The 17,740-nt window shown below is 40.7% G+C and overlaps 1 protein-coding gene across 1 annotated transcript in view; it reads right to left on the reverse strand.

The window, feature by feature from the left end:
- Window positions 1-17,740, reverse strand: part of nlk2 (nemo-like kinase, type 2) — a 94,452-nt gene that overhangs the window by 14,546 nt on the left and 62,166 nt on the right. Inside the window, exons 6-7 of the mRNA XM_053506666.1 lie at window positions 15,394-15,603; window positions 10,436-10,537 (exon numbers count right to left, since the gene is read on the reverse strand). Of these exons, the coding sequence (XP_053362641.1) occupies window positions 10,436-10,537; window positions 15,394-15,603 (312 nt within the window). The remainder of the gene's footprint in view (window positions 1-10,435; window positions 10,538-15,393; window positions 15,604-17,740) is intronic.

The following is a 17,740-nucleotide window of genomic DNA, read 5'->3' on the forward strand; positions in this document are numbered from 1 at the left end:
CCCTCCCCCTAAAAAACCCTTAATAGAAATGTTGGAGTATTGTTGTACGACAAGTGATTTATAAATTTTACTCACAATGCCTCGAGAGTCTGTACTGTAATCTGTCCAGTTTACCATAGGATGAGGAGATATTTTAGTCGACCATGGCAAACCATGAGCTTTCAACACAGAGTTTATTCTCAGGTAGAGAAAAAAGGAGAATCCTGGCAAAAAAAAATTCAGCTTTTAAAGTTTGAAAGGATTTGATTCCACAATCATTGTAAAGATTTTTTTTAAGGTATAAATGCCACATTCAGCCCAGGATTTGAAAGTGAACGTTTTATGGCCAGTACAAATATTATTATTGTGCCAGATGGGGTAGATTCGCTATAGGGATCTAAAACTCACATTTTTTTCTACCATTTTACAAATTTTAATAGAGTGACTTAGGATTGGACCTATCTTATCCAGAACGTTTTTGGATATTCCTGTAAAGACTAAATCTTGCAAATGGATTGGATAAAGAATATTCATCTCTAAAGCTCGCCATGGTACAAAGGAGAGACATCCATCCAAATCCTAAGCGATCTCATCTGACAAGCCGATTGTAGACCAAAAATCTGGTAAAGATCAGCCACCATGAGATTTTATTCGATACATAGATTTGAGACAAATTCTGGGCCGTTTATTGTTCCACAGGAAATGCGCGCTCCAAAGTAGCCCATAGGGGGTGCTAAAGGTAACACTGAAAACAAAAAAATTAATCTTGGGAGTATTTTCATCTTAATAGTAGCTATCCTGCCATAAAGTCCCAAACAAAGCGGAGACCAGCAGCGAAGGCTACTTTTAGTCTTATCCAGAAGAAACTGATAGTTCCACTTAGAGATACAAGGAAAAACTATCATTCCAAGTTAAATTGGTCATAGTAGGTAAAGACTAAATGTCTAATTTAGCAGCCAAATTTAGGGGCATAAGTGTGGATTTGCGCCAATTAATTTTGTACCCGGAGAGTTGAATGTATTGAATAGTTTTAAATGTTAATTGACTGTATGTGTGATTTTAGATACAAATAACAAAAAATCATCGGCATATTGTAAAATTTTATGGGATGTATTTATGCACCTTATAGGAGTTAATAGTTATTAGTCAAATCACTTGGGCCAAGGGCTCCGAAGATAAATTAAAGAGCAGAGGTGACGAGGGACATCCTTGATGTGTGTCTCTGCCAAGATAAAAGGAAGGGGAGTTAGAAGGGCCAGTGAGAACCCTAGCTGAGAAATCAAAATAAATAGTTTAGACTATTCTTCAAGAAAAAGGAGCCAAACCCAAAATGCCCCAGAACAGACCACAGAAAATTCCACCCAATTCTGTCAAATGCTTTCCCTGCATCCAGAGAGAGGGTTGCAGAGGATGCTGGGTATGAATCTGCTTGTTGAATAATATGAAGAAGCCTGTGTATATTATCTGCAGCAAATCTTCCCCTTAAGAATCCTGATTGATCATAATTATTCAAATCTCCTATGCACTTATCGAGTCTAAGGGCCAAAACTTTTGCTGTTAGCTTTGAGTCTGTAGATAAAAGGCTAATTGGCCTGAACATTCAAGTGGATCTTTTGCTCTCTTCAGCAATAGTGTTATTAACGCTGTATTTTGGTCCCTATGTAAAGCTCCTGTTTCTAATGCAAAATTAAAGAAGTTAAGAATTAAACGTGCAATTATATCCCATAATGTCTTCAATAGTCCAGGAGCTTTGTTACTACTTGTGGAGTCCAGAGCAGATTTTAATTCCTCGATGCTCAAAGGTCTGGCCTTTATCTCACGCTGAGAATCATTCAACTTAATTATTTTAATTTTTAAGAAATGAAACAACATTTGTTGAGTCAGTGTTGGATTCTGAAGTATACAGAATCCAGTATTGATAGTAGGATTCAAATGCTCTATTTATATCTTGAGGTTGGGTATACACTAAACCTTCATGTCTAATAGCTGAGATATTAGCTTTGGATTTAGCATCTTGAATGGCTTAGTTAAGGACTGTCTAGTATGATGTCTAGGACCCAAAGATACAGGAATTAAAGATGTCATTACTGAAGAATGATCAGATAAAAGAAGTGATAGAATATTAACTTCCCTAATAAATGGAATAAGAGAAGGAGAATAAAGTAAATAAATAATCAATCCTTGAATGACTTATGACGAGCTGAAAAGAAAGTGTAAATCTTTAGCACCATTATTTTATAAACGCCAGGCATCGCACACATAACAATGATGCAAGAATGAATTAAAACAACCAGAGATAATTGTATCAGACTTAGAGGTATGGGATCTGTTTAACTGGGGATCCAACACCTCATTAAAATCGCCCCCAAACATCATAGGACAGTCACCTTAACTTGCAACTAAACATAATTTTTGAAAAAGTAAAGGATCACCCTCCGTGGGTGCATATACAAACATAAACGCATATTTAACATTATTTATGGAACCAACAACGTAAGTAATTGGGCTTCAGTTAGCTTCTTCCTTGCCAATGTCATCGCTCTCCTCTTAGCAGCTGTGCAACGTCGTTCCCATATACAAGATCTGTCCAACACCTCGAGCTCCATTGAGGATCGCATTCCAATCTTGAATATGAATGTACGCGGGGTTGTTTTTGAGCGTTCACCACTATATACACTGCCATCTCTCCTTTTCTTCTCTTTCCCCCCTCTTTCTCTTTCCTCTCTCCTCCTGTCTAGCTCTTTCACTCTTTCTCTCTCTCTGTCGAGCTACACATGTCGTTCCTGAGCTGCCAGTGATCCAGACTCCCTCTGCCCTCCGGACCTGTCTGACCCATCCTGGTGCCCCGCTTCTGGCTGAAGATCTCGTCACATGGATGCCCCGTGTGTCTCTCTGGGATGCGTCTGGTGTCTGGGGATGATTCTCTCTACCTAGAAAATGGTTCTGGCCTTGACTGGTGTTGGCAACTGTTTCTCTGGGGACTTGACAGTTCGATAGTTCATGACTGGAACTTCTTACAAGTCTACCTGGGTCTTCAATAACTACCTGGACTTCATATTAACATCAATTCACATCAGCTATTATAGCTGAACTGCCTCCCACCCTACACACTGTATAAATGCAGATCATTTACTGCTTTCTGTTTTACTCAGATGAGGATGGGTTCCCTGTTGAGTGTGGTTCCTTTCAAGGTTTCTTCCTATTACCATCTCAGGGAGTTTTTCCTTGCCATGGTCGCCCTCGGCTTGCTCACCAGGGACAAACTGACCATTTTGATACATACAAATTCACATTTCATACAAACTTAAATAATTCTTTTGACTGTGTAAAGCTGCTTTGCGGCAATGAAAATTGCTAAAAGCGCTAAACAAATAAAATTGAATTGAATTGAATATACACGGTGGGCTCTTTCAATCTCCATTACCTTATGAGAGATGGAATCCATTTAGGAAGATGATTTTGTATAAATCGCACAGGGTCATCTCCTTCCGCACCTTCTTCCAACCCCACTAGACGGATGTTAGACTGGCGGCTCTTATCTTCGATTCTTGCTAACTTTTCCTGATGAGAATCTACGGCTAGCTTAACTTCCGTAGTGTCTTTCTTTGCGTTACGAAAAGCTGTCTAAATTGTCAAATTTCTTATCAGACGAACATCTTTCTCCAGAACTCCAAGTCTTTCTGCAATAGGAATGAATTCTTCCTTGAACATTTTTCCAACAAAGCTAAGATGCATATTTAATTCGGCTGCAATGGCGCAACCAATAAACTATTATTTATTAATTGTTAATATGTTCATACGCAGAGAATTCACATTTTCTTATTAATTTGACTCGAATTTAAATGGTCCAAATTATGCGAATGTGAGTCAAAATGATCCACACACCAATTACGTTGAAACTTCGATTAGCCTTCTTATCAGCGCTTTCCGTTTAAGGCTACTGTCTCGCCAGTCACTGCTGTGTAGGTGTGAACGTGTTACATCAGTTTATTTGTAACTGCGGTGCGAACAAAAATAGACGCCTCACTTGTGATTTGCACGAAAGAAGAGCAGCATGTGATTTTTTTTTTTTTTTTTTTTTTTTTTTTTTTTGTGGTCTGAGGGTGTCCCTGGTACCAAAACAACTCACGGAAGAGCATAAACCGAAACGTTTGGATATCTGCACAACGAAATCTCTAAAATTTATCAACGCTTACAGTTTCCTGGGATTCTCATCGCGAAGGCCAGAAGTATTGGAACACCATCAGGGAAAATGCTCAACAATTAACAGTGCTACGATGCTTATCGAAGAGCTGAAGCCTAAATTTTGGATTAAACGCAGGTGACTGCTTTAGTCCTGATCGCACTTCTTTGGACTTCAACGGGTTTGGTCCCCTGAAAGCAGCTCTACAAGGAAGAAGATTCACTTCTGATGAAGAAATGATGACAGGGGTGCATTCGTGGCAAAAAATATTCTACAGCCAGAGTGCAGATAAATTGTGACTTAGCCTTCCCCTATTTCTATAATAGTCTCTGCGTTTCCCAAAAGTATGTTTTTCAATGCCATTGCAATGTTCATTTTGGAGGTGTTCCAATCCAGTTTCCAGCACAGTTGGGGAGGTTTCCACTCAAACTCTAAAAGCTGATTCAACTAATCTGTTGGTCGCCAGGTTCATGGGTATGTTTAAGTGTTGGTGCTGGACGTTGGTCCTCCAAAACTGGATTTCAACAGGCCTTGTGTATATAAATGAGCTAGCGCTGAGATACAGCTCGTCTGAGATCTGCAGAGCTGAGCAACAAGCCGGGGGAGGGGTTACTTTTATATGAGGTCACAACAGGTTGAAAACAGAGTGATGAAAAAAGCAATATGGTGGCACAGCTCCAAGAACTAGGGAAAGGAAAAGGCAATGTTAAGAGTCTTTTAGATTAGGGATTTGTGTGTGCGTGTGTGTGTGTGTGTGTGTGTGTGTGTGTGTGTGAGTGATCAGGGAAGAAAGTATTTAATGTTTTTGAGAAAGACGTAAAGGACAAGGAAGCTGAGGAGAGAGAGAGAGGGAGAGAGAGAGAGAGAGAGAGAGAGAGAGAGAGAGAGAGAGAGAGAGATATCTATAGGTGGCGGTGATGCAACATACAAGATACTGAGTGGTACTGAAAGGGAAACATGTCGAAAGATCAGGGAAGGATGCATTAGACCAGGGGTCTCCATATCCAGTCCTGGAGGGCCAGTGACCAGCACAGTTTGTAATTCACCAACACCTAAACACACCCACTGAACCTAGTAATTAACAGATTGGTTAAATCAGCTGTGTTTGAGAAGAAGAATCGCCAAACTTGGTTGGACACTAGACCCCCAGGACTGGATTTGGAGATCCCTGCATTAGACGTTTTAAGGAAGACGGGTCTGGAAAATCTGCATTAATAAGATTAATAGAAGTAACAGAAGAAGAAGAGGGGTGCCTCCGAGTGGCGCAGTGGTAAAGGGCTCGCCCTATCATCCGGAGGTCTAGAGAGAGCTGATTGGCCGAGCTCTCTCAGGAGGGAGGGATGAGAGGTACTTGCGCTCCCACATTAATCACGGCTCTACAGCCAATCAGGGGCGTCTGTGAGCTCATCCTGGGAGCGGCTAGCGCTTTCCTCCGAGTGTGTTACTCCGCCCCCAACGGTGCGTGAGCGAACAGTTCGAAAAGATGCGGTCGGCTGACGTCACGCGGTTTGAGAGAAAACACGTGATAGTCTTCGCCCTCCCGGCTGAATGGTAGTAGCCTTAATGTGGGAGCCCCCTAGTGACGGGGAGGAATTGGCCACGACTAAATTAGGGAGAAAATTGGGGAAAAAATAATAATAATAATAAAAAAGAAGAAGAAGAAGAGGGAAATCTAATTGGCTTGTTTAAGCCCCGCCCAGAAAAAAAGAGGACTGCCCCCCCCCCCAAAAAAAAAAAAAATATATATATATATATATATATATATATATATCTCCATTTTTATTTCCATTTAATTTTGCAAGTTTTTATATTTCTTATATATTATTTTCCAAAATTTTATATTTTTTATGTTTATAATATATATATATATAAATTTATATTTTGTTCGATTTTCATTTTGTCTCATCTAAACTGACTGTTATTTTTGTTTCACGATTTATTTCTTGTTAATTGTTTTACAGCCGGTCGTCTAAGCATTTCACTGCATATCGTACTGTGTATGACTGTGTATGTTACAAATAAAATGTTAATTTGATATATCAGGGCATTTCTTCATTTTGCATTATTATTATTATTACTTTTTTTTGTTATATTTAATCTGTAATTTGTCTCTTTTGATGAAACGTTAAACATTCACCATGAAGTTCCAGGTGGCCCCTCTTTAGAAACTTTGACCTGGTATAATTAAATGTGTAGCTGATTAGCGACAATTATCACACTTCGCCGGTGTCCCTGTCATCACCCTGTTACCACAGTGACACCGAGTAACCTCATCATCCCAAGTGTGTGTGAGTGGAGTGAAGCGTATGCCACCTCCCTGCCCTCTCCACACCGCCCCGCCATCTAGAACAATGCCTGTAAATAGAGCAGCAGTCGATAGATGTGATTAAAACATCCTGTGCTGAAGCCTGCCAAGCTTACACAGACCAGAGCGAAAGAGAGAGAGAGAGAGAGAGAGAGAGAGAATGACAAGGTCAGCCAAATGTCAGTGTGTGTGTGAGAACGAGTAAAAGGGTGTGGTAAAAGGGGCCTAGTCGTGGTCCGATGACAATCACCAGTTTAGCAAACATATAAGATTTACGCATAGGCGCGCGCGCGCGCGTGTGTGTGTGTGTAGGAGTGTGAGAAAGGCGTGCTACTGGTTCAGCGGCCGTGCGGTGGGTCGATGCAAGACAGGAAGTGGAGGGCCGTAGTGCTTGCTCTGCAGTTACTGTTCCTGCGTATCGCTTTCTCTGTGCGGCTGCTGAGGACTGCAGAGCCAACACCCAGCATCAAACACACACGCGCATACACACGCACACACAATCATGGATATATGGTCGACCAAAGCAGACCCCCGAAGTGTTGCGCAGTAACGGCTAAAATCAGCTTCACATTCGAAGAACATTTGGATAGGAGAAATTATGTTAAAAAAAAAAAAAAACATTCTAGACATTCAGATGCGTCTAAATCATGCGTGTACAAACAAAACCAGTTTTTGGCTTTTTTTTCCATTTGTCTAATTGACTGGGACTTAATCGATATAATAAAATTTCCCCACTATTGTAACCTCATATAAGAAGACCCCTTCCTCCAACTTGTTACTCGGCTACGATGGTTTCTGGAGGGGCGTGGCATAGGAGGCGCTCATTTACATAGACACTGAAACAGAGCGTTTAGAGAAGGAGTGACATAAAGCAAGTTCGAGACATAAAAATTAGAGTTATTTCAGCATACTTGAAGAAAAAAAAATACACAGTGTACAACCAATCATACAATTATAATATTATAATTGATCATCTAACTTTTTTTTCTTAAATAACAATTGTTATTTTCAAATACAATTAAATGCGACACAAAACTTCCTATATCTATAACTAGAGAGTAACTACAGTAGGTCACGCCCGTAAAGTAAAAACCATACTGATACTACTACTACTGATACGACAGCGACTAATAATACAGTGGCGCGCAGTGATCGCTAGGGTCCAAGTACTTGTAATTAATGAGCTCAACAGTGCAATTAGTGCACCGCCTACTGATCTAATTCCTAAAGAGTCCACCAGTGTGTCAGCGCACGGCTTCTACACTGCGTTGCTCAATCAAGATTGAAGCCGACCGGATACGGGTCCCGCCGCGTCTAGACGTTCGGTGCAGGGTATGGTAGGAGTCACCTAATTAAAATATTGTTTTGCACGTACATTATCATAAAAAAAAGAGTAAATGATCTTATCTGTCCTACTTAAGAAAATCTGAAAATGAAAACAGGCTACTGGATGAATATATCAATTACAGACGAATGAAGAAACTAATAACCCAATATATCAAATATTTAAGTTAACGTATGAATTTTTGCAGATAATTTTTTTACTTTATTAAACGTGATGCCTCAGGATTCAGGTTTAACTGTAGACGTTATCTTTTCACCTGTACGACATTACGTCTGATCCGTATCGATCAAAAACGCACGAGAGCCTTTACAATGTACTGTAGCAAACTTTTCATGGTTTATATAACAGCTTAATCCTGAATACAGGGTCGCTGGGGGTCTGGAGATCCGAGATACCCGGAGGAAAGTGCTAACCACTACGCCACCGTGCTGCCCTGTAGAAAACAATCACACAGAATTCTCGAATAATATAAACAGTAAATAATTAAAGTAATAATTCTCCATGTTTTAAACGTTGCGTAGTAGTTTGACACTTATTAAACTGAGAAAGGAAGAGGAAGAATGAGGAAACAGGAGGAAGAAAGGGGGGATTTGTAAAATAAGATGGGGGGAAAAGTAGACAAGGAAAAAGTCATGAAGAAGAAAAAAAAGAAGACAACTATTAATAAAATGAAAAATCAACAAGATGTAAATATGAAAAATGAGATGAGAATGAAAAAGGACAGAAACGTTCAGTAAAATGTGAAAAAAGAAGACAAGAAAAGTAGAGAAAAAAAGAAAAAGAAGAAAATGAATTGGAGAAATGGAGGAAAAAAAAAAAAAAAATGGAGAAAACATAAAAGGGATAAAACAACGGGATAAAAGTAAGATGAACAACATGATAAAGATGATGTAATGAGAGAAAGAAAGAGGGACTAAGAAGAGGGGAAAAGACAATTAGAAGAAAAGACATGCAAAGATGAAATCAAAGAGGATAAAGAAGTAACTGGAGGACAAGAATAAAAGGGATTAAAAACAAAAAGAAAAATATAAATTAGAAACAAGCAATTTTTTAAAGTCATGCCTGTAAACGAACCGAACTGAACAAAACAAAACAAAAAAAAAAACTGGGCTGTTCTCATACTGTATCCCTCTGCTTTCACAGGCTACACTATCTTCCATATCTGCCAAGCCACATGCACCCTGTGCTCGAAAACACACTGTGTACAAACAGAGAGCTTAAGAATCTGCACAGAGCGGAGCGGCGCAGACCTCGAGCCCACCACCAGAGCCAGAGAACCAGGGCAGAGCACACAGGGAGATAAGGACCAGGCCCTGGGATCCACCCACTCCCTGCAGACATGGCTCAGGTTCAGAACGAGGTCTGGAAAATCTGCAGCATGCCAGAGGAAAGGAAGCGGAGAGAGAGAGAGAGAGAGAGAGAGAGAGAGCACACGAGACAGAAAAGTGCTGAGCTCGGCTGAGAAAGCAGAGCCGGAAACACCACACGAGTGCTTAAGGAGGTGCTGTCACTCAACAGGAAGTCCTGGTCACCGAAGCAGAGATGCATGAACCTGGAGCCTTTTGAAAACAAGCACAAACTTGCAAGAGCCTTTAAGGGATTCGAGGGTTTCTAACTGATGCAGTGTCTTATTACCATAACTGGAGATCATTGGTAAAGTTGCATGTTTAATAGTAAAAGTATGATGATTAACAGACACACAGTGTGATGAGAGCTCACAGGATTGGGACTAAACAGCTGTGTGTCCACTAGTTAGTGAGACTTATCAGCTTTTTTTAAGATAAATCATAAAGATCGGGCTTTAGAGCGATAGAAAGAGGTCATATGATCTGATGAGTCCAGAGTGATGGGCGTGTCGGGGTAAGAAGGGAAGCGCATGAAGCGATGCTCCCATCATGCATAGTGTCCACTGTAGAAAGTCTAAAGCTCTGAGCTCATCAGAACCGCTTTTAGTACCAACTTACTGTACGAGTTGAAACACAAAACCTTCCACTCGCGCGCATCCTACAGTACATGAGTTTTAAAACCTCAATGGTTTGGTGTTGTACGGATGTGCACGCTACTTCATCCAAACTCTTTTCTTTTTTTTTAATTAACAGAGAAAAACAAGATCTTCCGACTGTAAAAGGAAACAGTAAGCTAATATTAGAAACACGAGCAGGGTATAGCGCAAATAAAACCCAGTTACGTTTACACAGGAAGCAAGTCATGTTTATTTTTACTGTTACTGACAAACCATTTGGTATGACATGACTAATAAGTTCTGACAGAAGCATTATTATCGTGCTTACACTGTACTCTCGCTCTCCCACACAAATACACGGATGACAAACCGGGTTCAGGGACCTGCGGCGCACGGGAAAAGAGATGAATCTGATCTCCTGCCGGACTCTCGGTGCTGAGAATTCTCATCGCTGTACTTGCACCTAGTTACAGAAGGGCTTCACACTACACGTCACTTTCCATCACTGAGAAAATCAAACGTGCTGGAAAGTTTCAGTATCGCTAATCGTGCTAATCAGCCCGCGCTACACTCGCGATGGGGGTGTACTCGCCCCACAGGGGGTGGGTGGTAGACAGGGGAACCGGGGCTAAAATCGCGTGAATCCGTCATCAGATGTACCTGTTTATGCGGTCCTCTCAGTATGTGAGCTCTGGCTCCTTCACACGCCGTCCTCATGGCCTCCAACGACGGCGTCCCCAACAGGTCAGTGATCAAATCCAACTGAGAGACAAAAGAGAAAGAAAACTGTTAAATAATTGAATATGCACCATTACTTCATCAGGTCATTCCTAGCATCAAAAATCTGTAGCTCCATCAGCATTAGCTGTTCCTGAAACAAACTAAATGTCAGATGGAGAACATAAACCATGAGAAGTAATTTTCCGAATCACAAATAAAGACATCCCACCCTGCAAAAACTAATCCTAATTCTAATGTTATATTTATGATATCCTATAAGAGGAGTGTTTACGTCAAACTTTTGATTGTGCAGAATAGCAAAACACAGTTATAAAAGTAAAAACTCCCCTTATCTCAGTTTGCTTTGCCTGCTTTACATCTGGAACGCTGGCCTCCCAGGAACTCCTTAAAATGTCCCAAATGTATGGAAAAGGCTGGGAGCGAGGTCAGGACTGTACAGGGGATGTGGCAATAACCCCAAGCCAAGTTACTGTAACGTGCAAGTGGTGCTGCTAAATGATTGTGTGTACACACACCCAGAAGCGTCGATAAGTTATTGGCTGATTTTCAAGGATCAGACAGTCTACTCACCCAATGTTCACGGGAACGACTGCAGAAGGCTCTGAGACCTGGATTGTTGTTCACAAGACGTACAAACTTCCTTAAAACATTTGCACGGTTCAAAAGACGTACTGCGGTTAAGAGTCTCATCACTGTACTGCGCTCAGCATCTTTTCTAAATGCGATTGATACTCTTTTTGGTCCAGTTTAACAACGCATTCATTAAACAAAGCTTTCCTAATCTTTTTCTCATGAACCTATCATAAATAGTTTAAATGATTTAAATGTCAGTTCGAAGTACGAAAACATCATTTAAAGAAGTCCCTAAGCTAGGGACGCGAGGTTTGAATCTCCGGGTTAGTGTGTGCATGACTTTGCATGTTCTCCTTGGTGGGTTTCCTCCAAATACTCCTTCAACAGTCCAAACACATGCTCCGTAGGTCAGGTGTGGGATTATATGTGTGTGTGTGTGTGATGGGTTTGCACCTCATCCATGGTGTACTCCATTTCTCTGGGATAGGATCCAGACCCCAGCAACCCCTCCTCCACCCCCCTTCAGTGGTATGAATAATAAATGGATAGATGGATGGATGGATGAATGGATGGAGTTATTGTTCTTTCATTTATGCCAACCACAATCTCCCGTAAATTGAATTCCATCCTGGAGAGCATTGTATAAGATGTAAACGGGGGGAGGCGTTGATGTGCTGTGTGTGCACATTCCAGCCGGGGAGGATGGCCAGCTGTACACACTTCTCCATCCACATAAGAAGATAAGCAGACATGTGCGTGCACACACACACATACAGAAGAGGAACAGCTGGAGCTGAGATATTAATAGAACCCGCGCCTTCTCTTTTTCCTGAAGCCAATTCAACTAAGACCATTTTCTTCCCTTCAGGAACGGCTGCTTCTTCTGACCAATCAGAATCCCGCAACCGATGGGCGGCATAGCGCGCATGGCGTGCAGATGAGACGTACTCGGACATCACGAGCTTGGCTGGAAGAGGCACACTTCGCCTACATCCATGGGGTTGTGTGTAGCAAGGAATAAAACACATTGTGTCATGGTGTTATAGAAAAATAATCACAGACAGGATGGCGTGATGAAGTGTCTGTTGTCAAAGTCAGGTATTATCCTTGAATGGAGTGTTTTATTCCCTTACTGATACATCAATTAGCCATCAAGGTTTTATTAATGAAAGAACAACATCTGCTTCTAGTTATTTTTTTATCCTGCATTTACATAAAAACACACTAGTTCCTGTTTTCACTTACACTATAGCAGCTATAAATAGTCATTTAAGCCTCTATTTTTTATCAGAAGTCTATCGCTTCTGGACGCAAATGCACTTGAATGGCCTCGGGCCGCGTCACACCAGGCTGAACAGGTTTCCTATAACCACACCTCAGCATATTTTATTCCATACGTATTGTTTAAAGACGCGGATACAAGAGATGCGACCTTTCAAAGGAAACCCCCTGACTTTTCAAAATGCTGTGGCGAGAACTGGAAAATCTGTATTAGGAATAAAAACGGAGGGGGTATCTACAATACCCTGCATGCATAGGTTTGCATACCCTTTCATAAGTAGAAATGTGGCAGCGTGCCAAATGAACCGCATTCAAACTCGGGTGCAAATGTCATTATCATAAATTTGTCATTGAATGAAATTATTCAAATAAACCCGAAATAAAGACCAGCTGTTGTATTTAGTAGGATTCTCCTGACATATTCTTGGATTCTTTAGATTGTTGGTCTGACGAAGGTTGATGAAGCGATATCAAACTTTTTTCGAAAAGTATCCATCAGGAGAGAGGGTTTAAACTAAAATTAGCTGGAACACAATGAAGGTCATCATCGAATAGTGGAGAAAATGGATTAGCATTATCTAAAGGGAAATTTCAGCTGATGTGTTAACATACACTTTGGGGAATCTCTAGAACTTATGTTTACTTGTTGAAGAATTAGTAGAATACGGGACCTGTAAAGTCACGGCTATACAACACGCTGATTTTGTAGATTCCATCTTTAAATTGTTCATTGATCAATTTAGTTTTAAGCTTCAATTACATGAAGCATCCATCCTATAAGCCCTTGTGTTAGTTGACTGATTGAATCTAACCAGCAGGAATTCCTGGTTGTCAAAATAATGTCATGATGTATTTTATATACCCCTGGGCCAGGGGTAGCTCAGTGGTTAAGGCCTTGGACTACAGTTCAGAAGATCCCAGGTTCAAACCCCACAACCACCAAGTTGCCACTGTTGAGGCCTTGAGCAAGGCCCTTAACCCTCAACTGCTCAGATGTGTAATGAGATAAAAATGTAAGTCGCTCTGGATAAGAGCGTCTGCCAAATGCCTAAATGTAAATTTGGATACGCTAGGGACGTTTGGACAACATTGATCGTAGGTGTCTAGGTGATGTAAATACATGCGAACAGCGATGGCTGGGATAACATTAAACGAATGCCTCCTAACACAATGTTGCACAAACAGTAATAATACTAAATCCATGGCAAGAGTGGGACTCAACTGGTTGTTGCAGTGGGAGTACTGGGTTCTTACCACTCGACCACTAGGGGGCATGCTGATGATGCTAATAAATGCATATACATATATCTGCAAAAAATACCAAACAGCAGCAATTTACTGAAATATTGGGAAATTGGAAAGTAGACAAAAGTGTAAAAAAGTCTAAGATGTGTTCTGTGAAAGTGGATGTGATGTGGTTTGAATGCTGTGAAAAACACCATATTACAGTAGGGTACTTTGAGAGCTAAGATGCACCCCACAGTAATATTTCTGAAAGAAAATGAAACAGATGCGCGACATGAGATACACACACTGTGTGTGGGAAGCCGTTTGGTCCGTTGCTGATCAGAATTCTAAACCCTGCTGGACACTTTAGGGACCATGGATGTAGTCGGACATTTTGCAAAAGGACGTTAACGAGGATCAAAGCTCCGAATAATCAGTACAATTCAATTAGTTTAAGGTTGCGTTTGCAACGTTGTGTTTTTTCAGGTCGTTCCTTCAACGTTATCTCGTCATCACTTCATCAAAGTTGTTCTTAACTTTCTAACAAAAACTATTTCGTCCTGACGGTACACGTCATCGCATTATCATTACGACAATATTACAACGTTTATGCAGCGGTAAGCGATGTTTTCATATAAACCTGTGATTTGTAGTGAGACTACTAGCAGAGCTACTGGTACAGAAAATTAAGCTCTGATGAGGGCTGAACACTTCAGTCAAAAGTTTTACGTTGGTGTTATTTTGACACACATCATAATCCTGATTTAAACTGTACTTTCCAGTGTTTAAATGGATTTACCAAGGTTAACAGACATGAATTAAAAAAACGAATGAAAAAATGAACAAATACGCCTCCGAGTGGCGCAGTGGTAAAGTGCTCGTCCTATCATCCGGAGATCGCTGGTTCGGTTCCCGGGTGATGCTGTAACCTCTCGCAGCTGGAGGTCTAGAGAGAGCTGATTGGCCGAGCTCTCTTAAAGGGGAGGGATGAGAGGTACTTCCTGCTCCTACTTAAATCACGACTCTACAGCCAATCAGGGGCGTCTGTGAGCTGGCGCAAGCGGAAGGAGCAGATAGCGCAGTTTTTTTTTTTATTTGTATGTGCAGCACTAGAGTTCCTGCATGTATTCAGTTTGTTTATTACTTTAGTGAGTTTTGATGTCTGTAATTCTCTTCTCTATACCAGGATTACTTTGTAACAGCTACTGTATGAAATAAAATCCTAGCAGATCGCGTTAGCTGTGACCTGATAGAGAAAAACAAAACCTCTTCCTCGTCTTGTGGATTTTTTTTATTCCAGTACATTCCATTAAGCAGACTGTAAAGTATCAGTGTTTGACTTTAGTGCTTGTTCAGCAGAGGATCCTGGCCTCCATCCCATAAATCAGGCTTCATGGCCGTTAGGAACAGACGGCCTTGAGCTCGGCCCTGCTGCGTTCAGACTCCCGCTTTCTTCATTTCTCACTTTTTAGTGCGATCGTAAAGGATGTGTTAAAGTGCAGGGTTTGAGGAGGGCAGGGTTTGACCAGTTTTAGATCTAACTGTAACTGATCGAGATGAACGCCATGAATCCTGGTTTCTGACGGAAATCCCAGAACTAATTTTAAGCCAGTCGTCTCTCGCCATATTCATGTCTAGCAGATCTCCATGAAAGCTGTGATTCATCACTGATGGCAAGAACCCTATTGATATTTAGTCAGATTTATTCATGATGATGCCTAGACCAATCGGACATGATATAACTATGGCATTACTCCTCTATCTGTCTCGGATTTCCCGTGTGAGTAAGGGGGTACCTGCTGGATGGGGCTCTGGGCCTGGAAGAGGATGCGTCGGCCCAGCAGCTCGGCGAAGATGCAGCCTACGGACCAGATGTCGATGGCGTTGGAGTAATGGCGGCTTCCCATCAGGATCTCAGGGGCACGGTAGTACTGCGTCACCACTTCCTGGGTCATGTGACGCGACTCGTCAGGCTCCTCCACCCGCGCGAGACCGAAATCACAGATCTATTGTGAGAAGTAAATACAGCAGAATGTAAAGAGATGTAAAGTTTCACCTGAAAATCACCGATCAAAACTTATTTATTTATTGTATTTTGCGCAAAATTTATTAAAGACACAGCACCACAGGTCCCAAGAATGTTAGCAAAGACGGAATCAAGAAGAAAAGGGAGCCGCTTTTCAGTTTGGTAAGTTTCAGCCGGTGCCAAAAGGAATAAATTAAGGTTAAGTGAGGTTTAATGTCTATTTATTTCATATTTTACCTAATTAACATGTCTTTTCTAAATGTTTTGATTGTTTTTATATGCAAACATATAATTATAGTGATGGAAATTGGTAACATTGGTAATATTTTTGGGCACATGCAACGGATTATCTGCATTTACATTACTTCCTATGGGAAAATGCGTTTCGCAACACGGAATTTCACCTTAAGAAGAGATTCCAAACAGATTAAATCAGTATGGCAAGGTACCGCTGTAATCAATACCATATTTACTCACTCACAAACCAAGAACGCCCGATAACGGGGAAAAAAGAAGCGATGCTTGGCTTCAGATAAAAATAAACTGGTCGACAGCAAGCGAAGGAGAAGAAAGAGAGAGATTAATGCAGAGCAAAGCAAAACTCTTTCAGAGCGTCTCTCCGTCGCTTAAAGGCCTGTCACATGGAAACAGAAAGTGTGAGATTTTAGGAGTGAGATGTTAATCGCCACTCAAACTGAAATGATAAAAATCAAAGTGCTGAGCGTGCCAGCATGTGAAAGTGGAAAAAAAAAAGAGATCCCGGAGATTTAAAAAAAAAACAAAAACAAGAGATATTAAACCTTGCAGTGCGATCTGCAGAGGGCCGATCAGACACGGACTTCGCCGAACAAGTGCTTCAAGTACGGAAAAATGTTTTCTCTTTCTGGAAACGGAGCTTTAAGAATAAATGAGGTAATGCATGCTAAATAATTCGCTATCTGCAGCCTGAAAGCTTCATCTCCTCCATATTTTGCCCGGAGGACATTTCTCTAGCTGCATGACCTACTCACACACACAGTTTTAGCATTGCTCTGCCTTTGGGCTCAGGAATAAAGATTTATGCTGGGACTTAAGCACATAAATCAATCCCAAAGCAGCCATGACCTCGTGCAGCCAAAGATGGGCTCGTTTCTGCGTGCGGTTGCGTTTGATCTAAAAATATAAGACCTGAATTACTGTCGCCTCCAACGTTACACAAAGTAATACACAGACAACACTATTGTCTACTTACTTTAAAGAACCTTCCATACTGTGTGTCTTCTTTAGACCAAAAACAAACAAAAAAAAAGGGTAAGAAATACTAACAGAGCCCTGAGGGTGAGGTTAAGCCTCTATGTACAGTAAACAGCGGGACGTAAAGATTCAACTCTGAGATAGTTTCAGGCCCCATCTGTGTGTGTGTGTGTTCCATTCTGGGTCATTTAGATTGAAGGTTTTTTTCCAAAGATGAACTTAAAGATTAGGTGCATTTAAGTCTCTAAAGAAGGATTTACATAAAATTAATAACATTTTTTTACTACTGGATGCTTCATTGATTTCCATGAATGCACGCACCTCTAACACCAAAAACTAAGTTTTCAAAGTTGTCAACTTTAACTGTTATACAGCGCTATGCAACAGACGAGAGGGGAAACAAGGTTGCTGCTGAGGCCGTTACATAAACAACCGATTTTCCAATCGTATCTTTAAGCACTTTGCAGACACGCGGAGTAAAATATTTGTTCCTGTTTCTTTTATTTAATCTATATCATTTAATTTAATATGAGGAAATTGGGGAGGGGGCTCAACACTTTTACACATTTGTTACTTGGAATGTCCTTTGTTTTAGATTTTAGCCAAAAACAAACAAACAAAAAAAGTTTTTGTACTTTGTATTTATTTTTGTTTCAGTGGAAACATTCATTAAAAAAATTAAAAATAAACCTAAAGACCTAAAACGAGCTCAAGCTCTATTTAAAAGCATATAGTAAAGTTATGAAACAATTAATAACGTGTCCGGTCTCTTCTTTTTTTTTTTTTTTTTGTTTTTTTAAAAAGAAAGATAAGGCTTGTTTTGGGTAAATAAAGGGTCTTTATCACGAGTAAGTCCAGAATGTATTATTATTTTTTATTTATGC

The sequence above is a fragment of the Clarias gariepinus genome, chromosome 11 (genome assembly GCF_024256425.1).
Source record: "Clarias gariepinus isolate MV-2021 ecotype Netherlands chromosome 11, CGAR_prim_01v2, whole genome shotgun sequence".
Lineage (NCBI taxonomy): Eukaryota > Metazoa > Chordata > Actinopteri > Siluriformes > Clariidae > Clarias > Clarias gariepinus.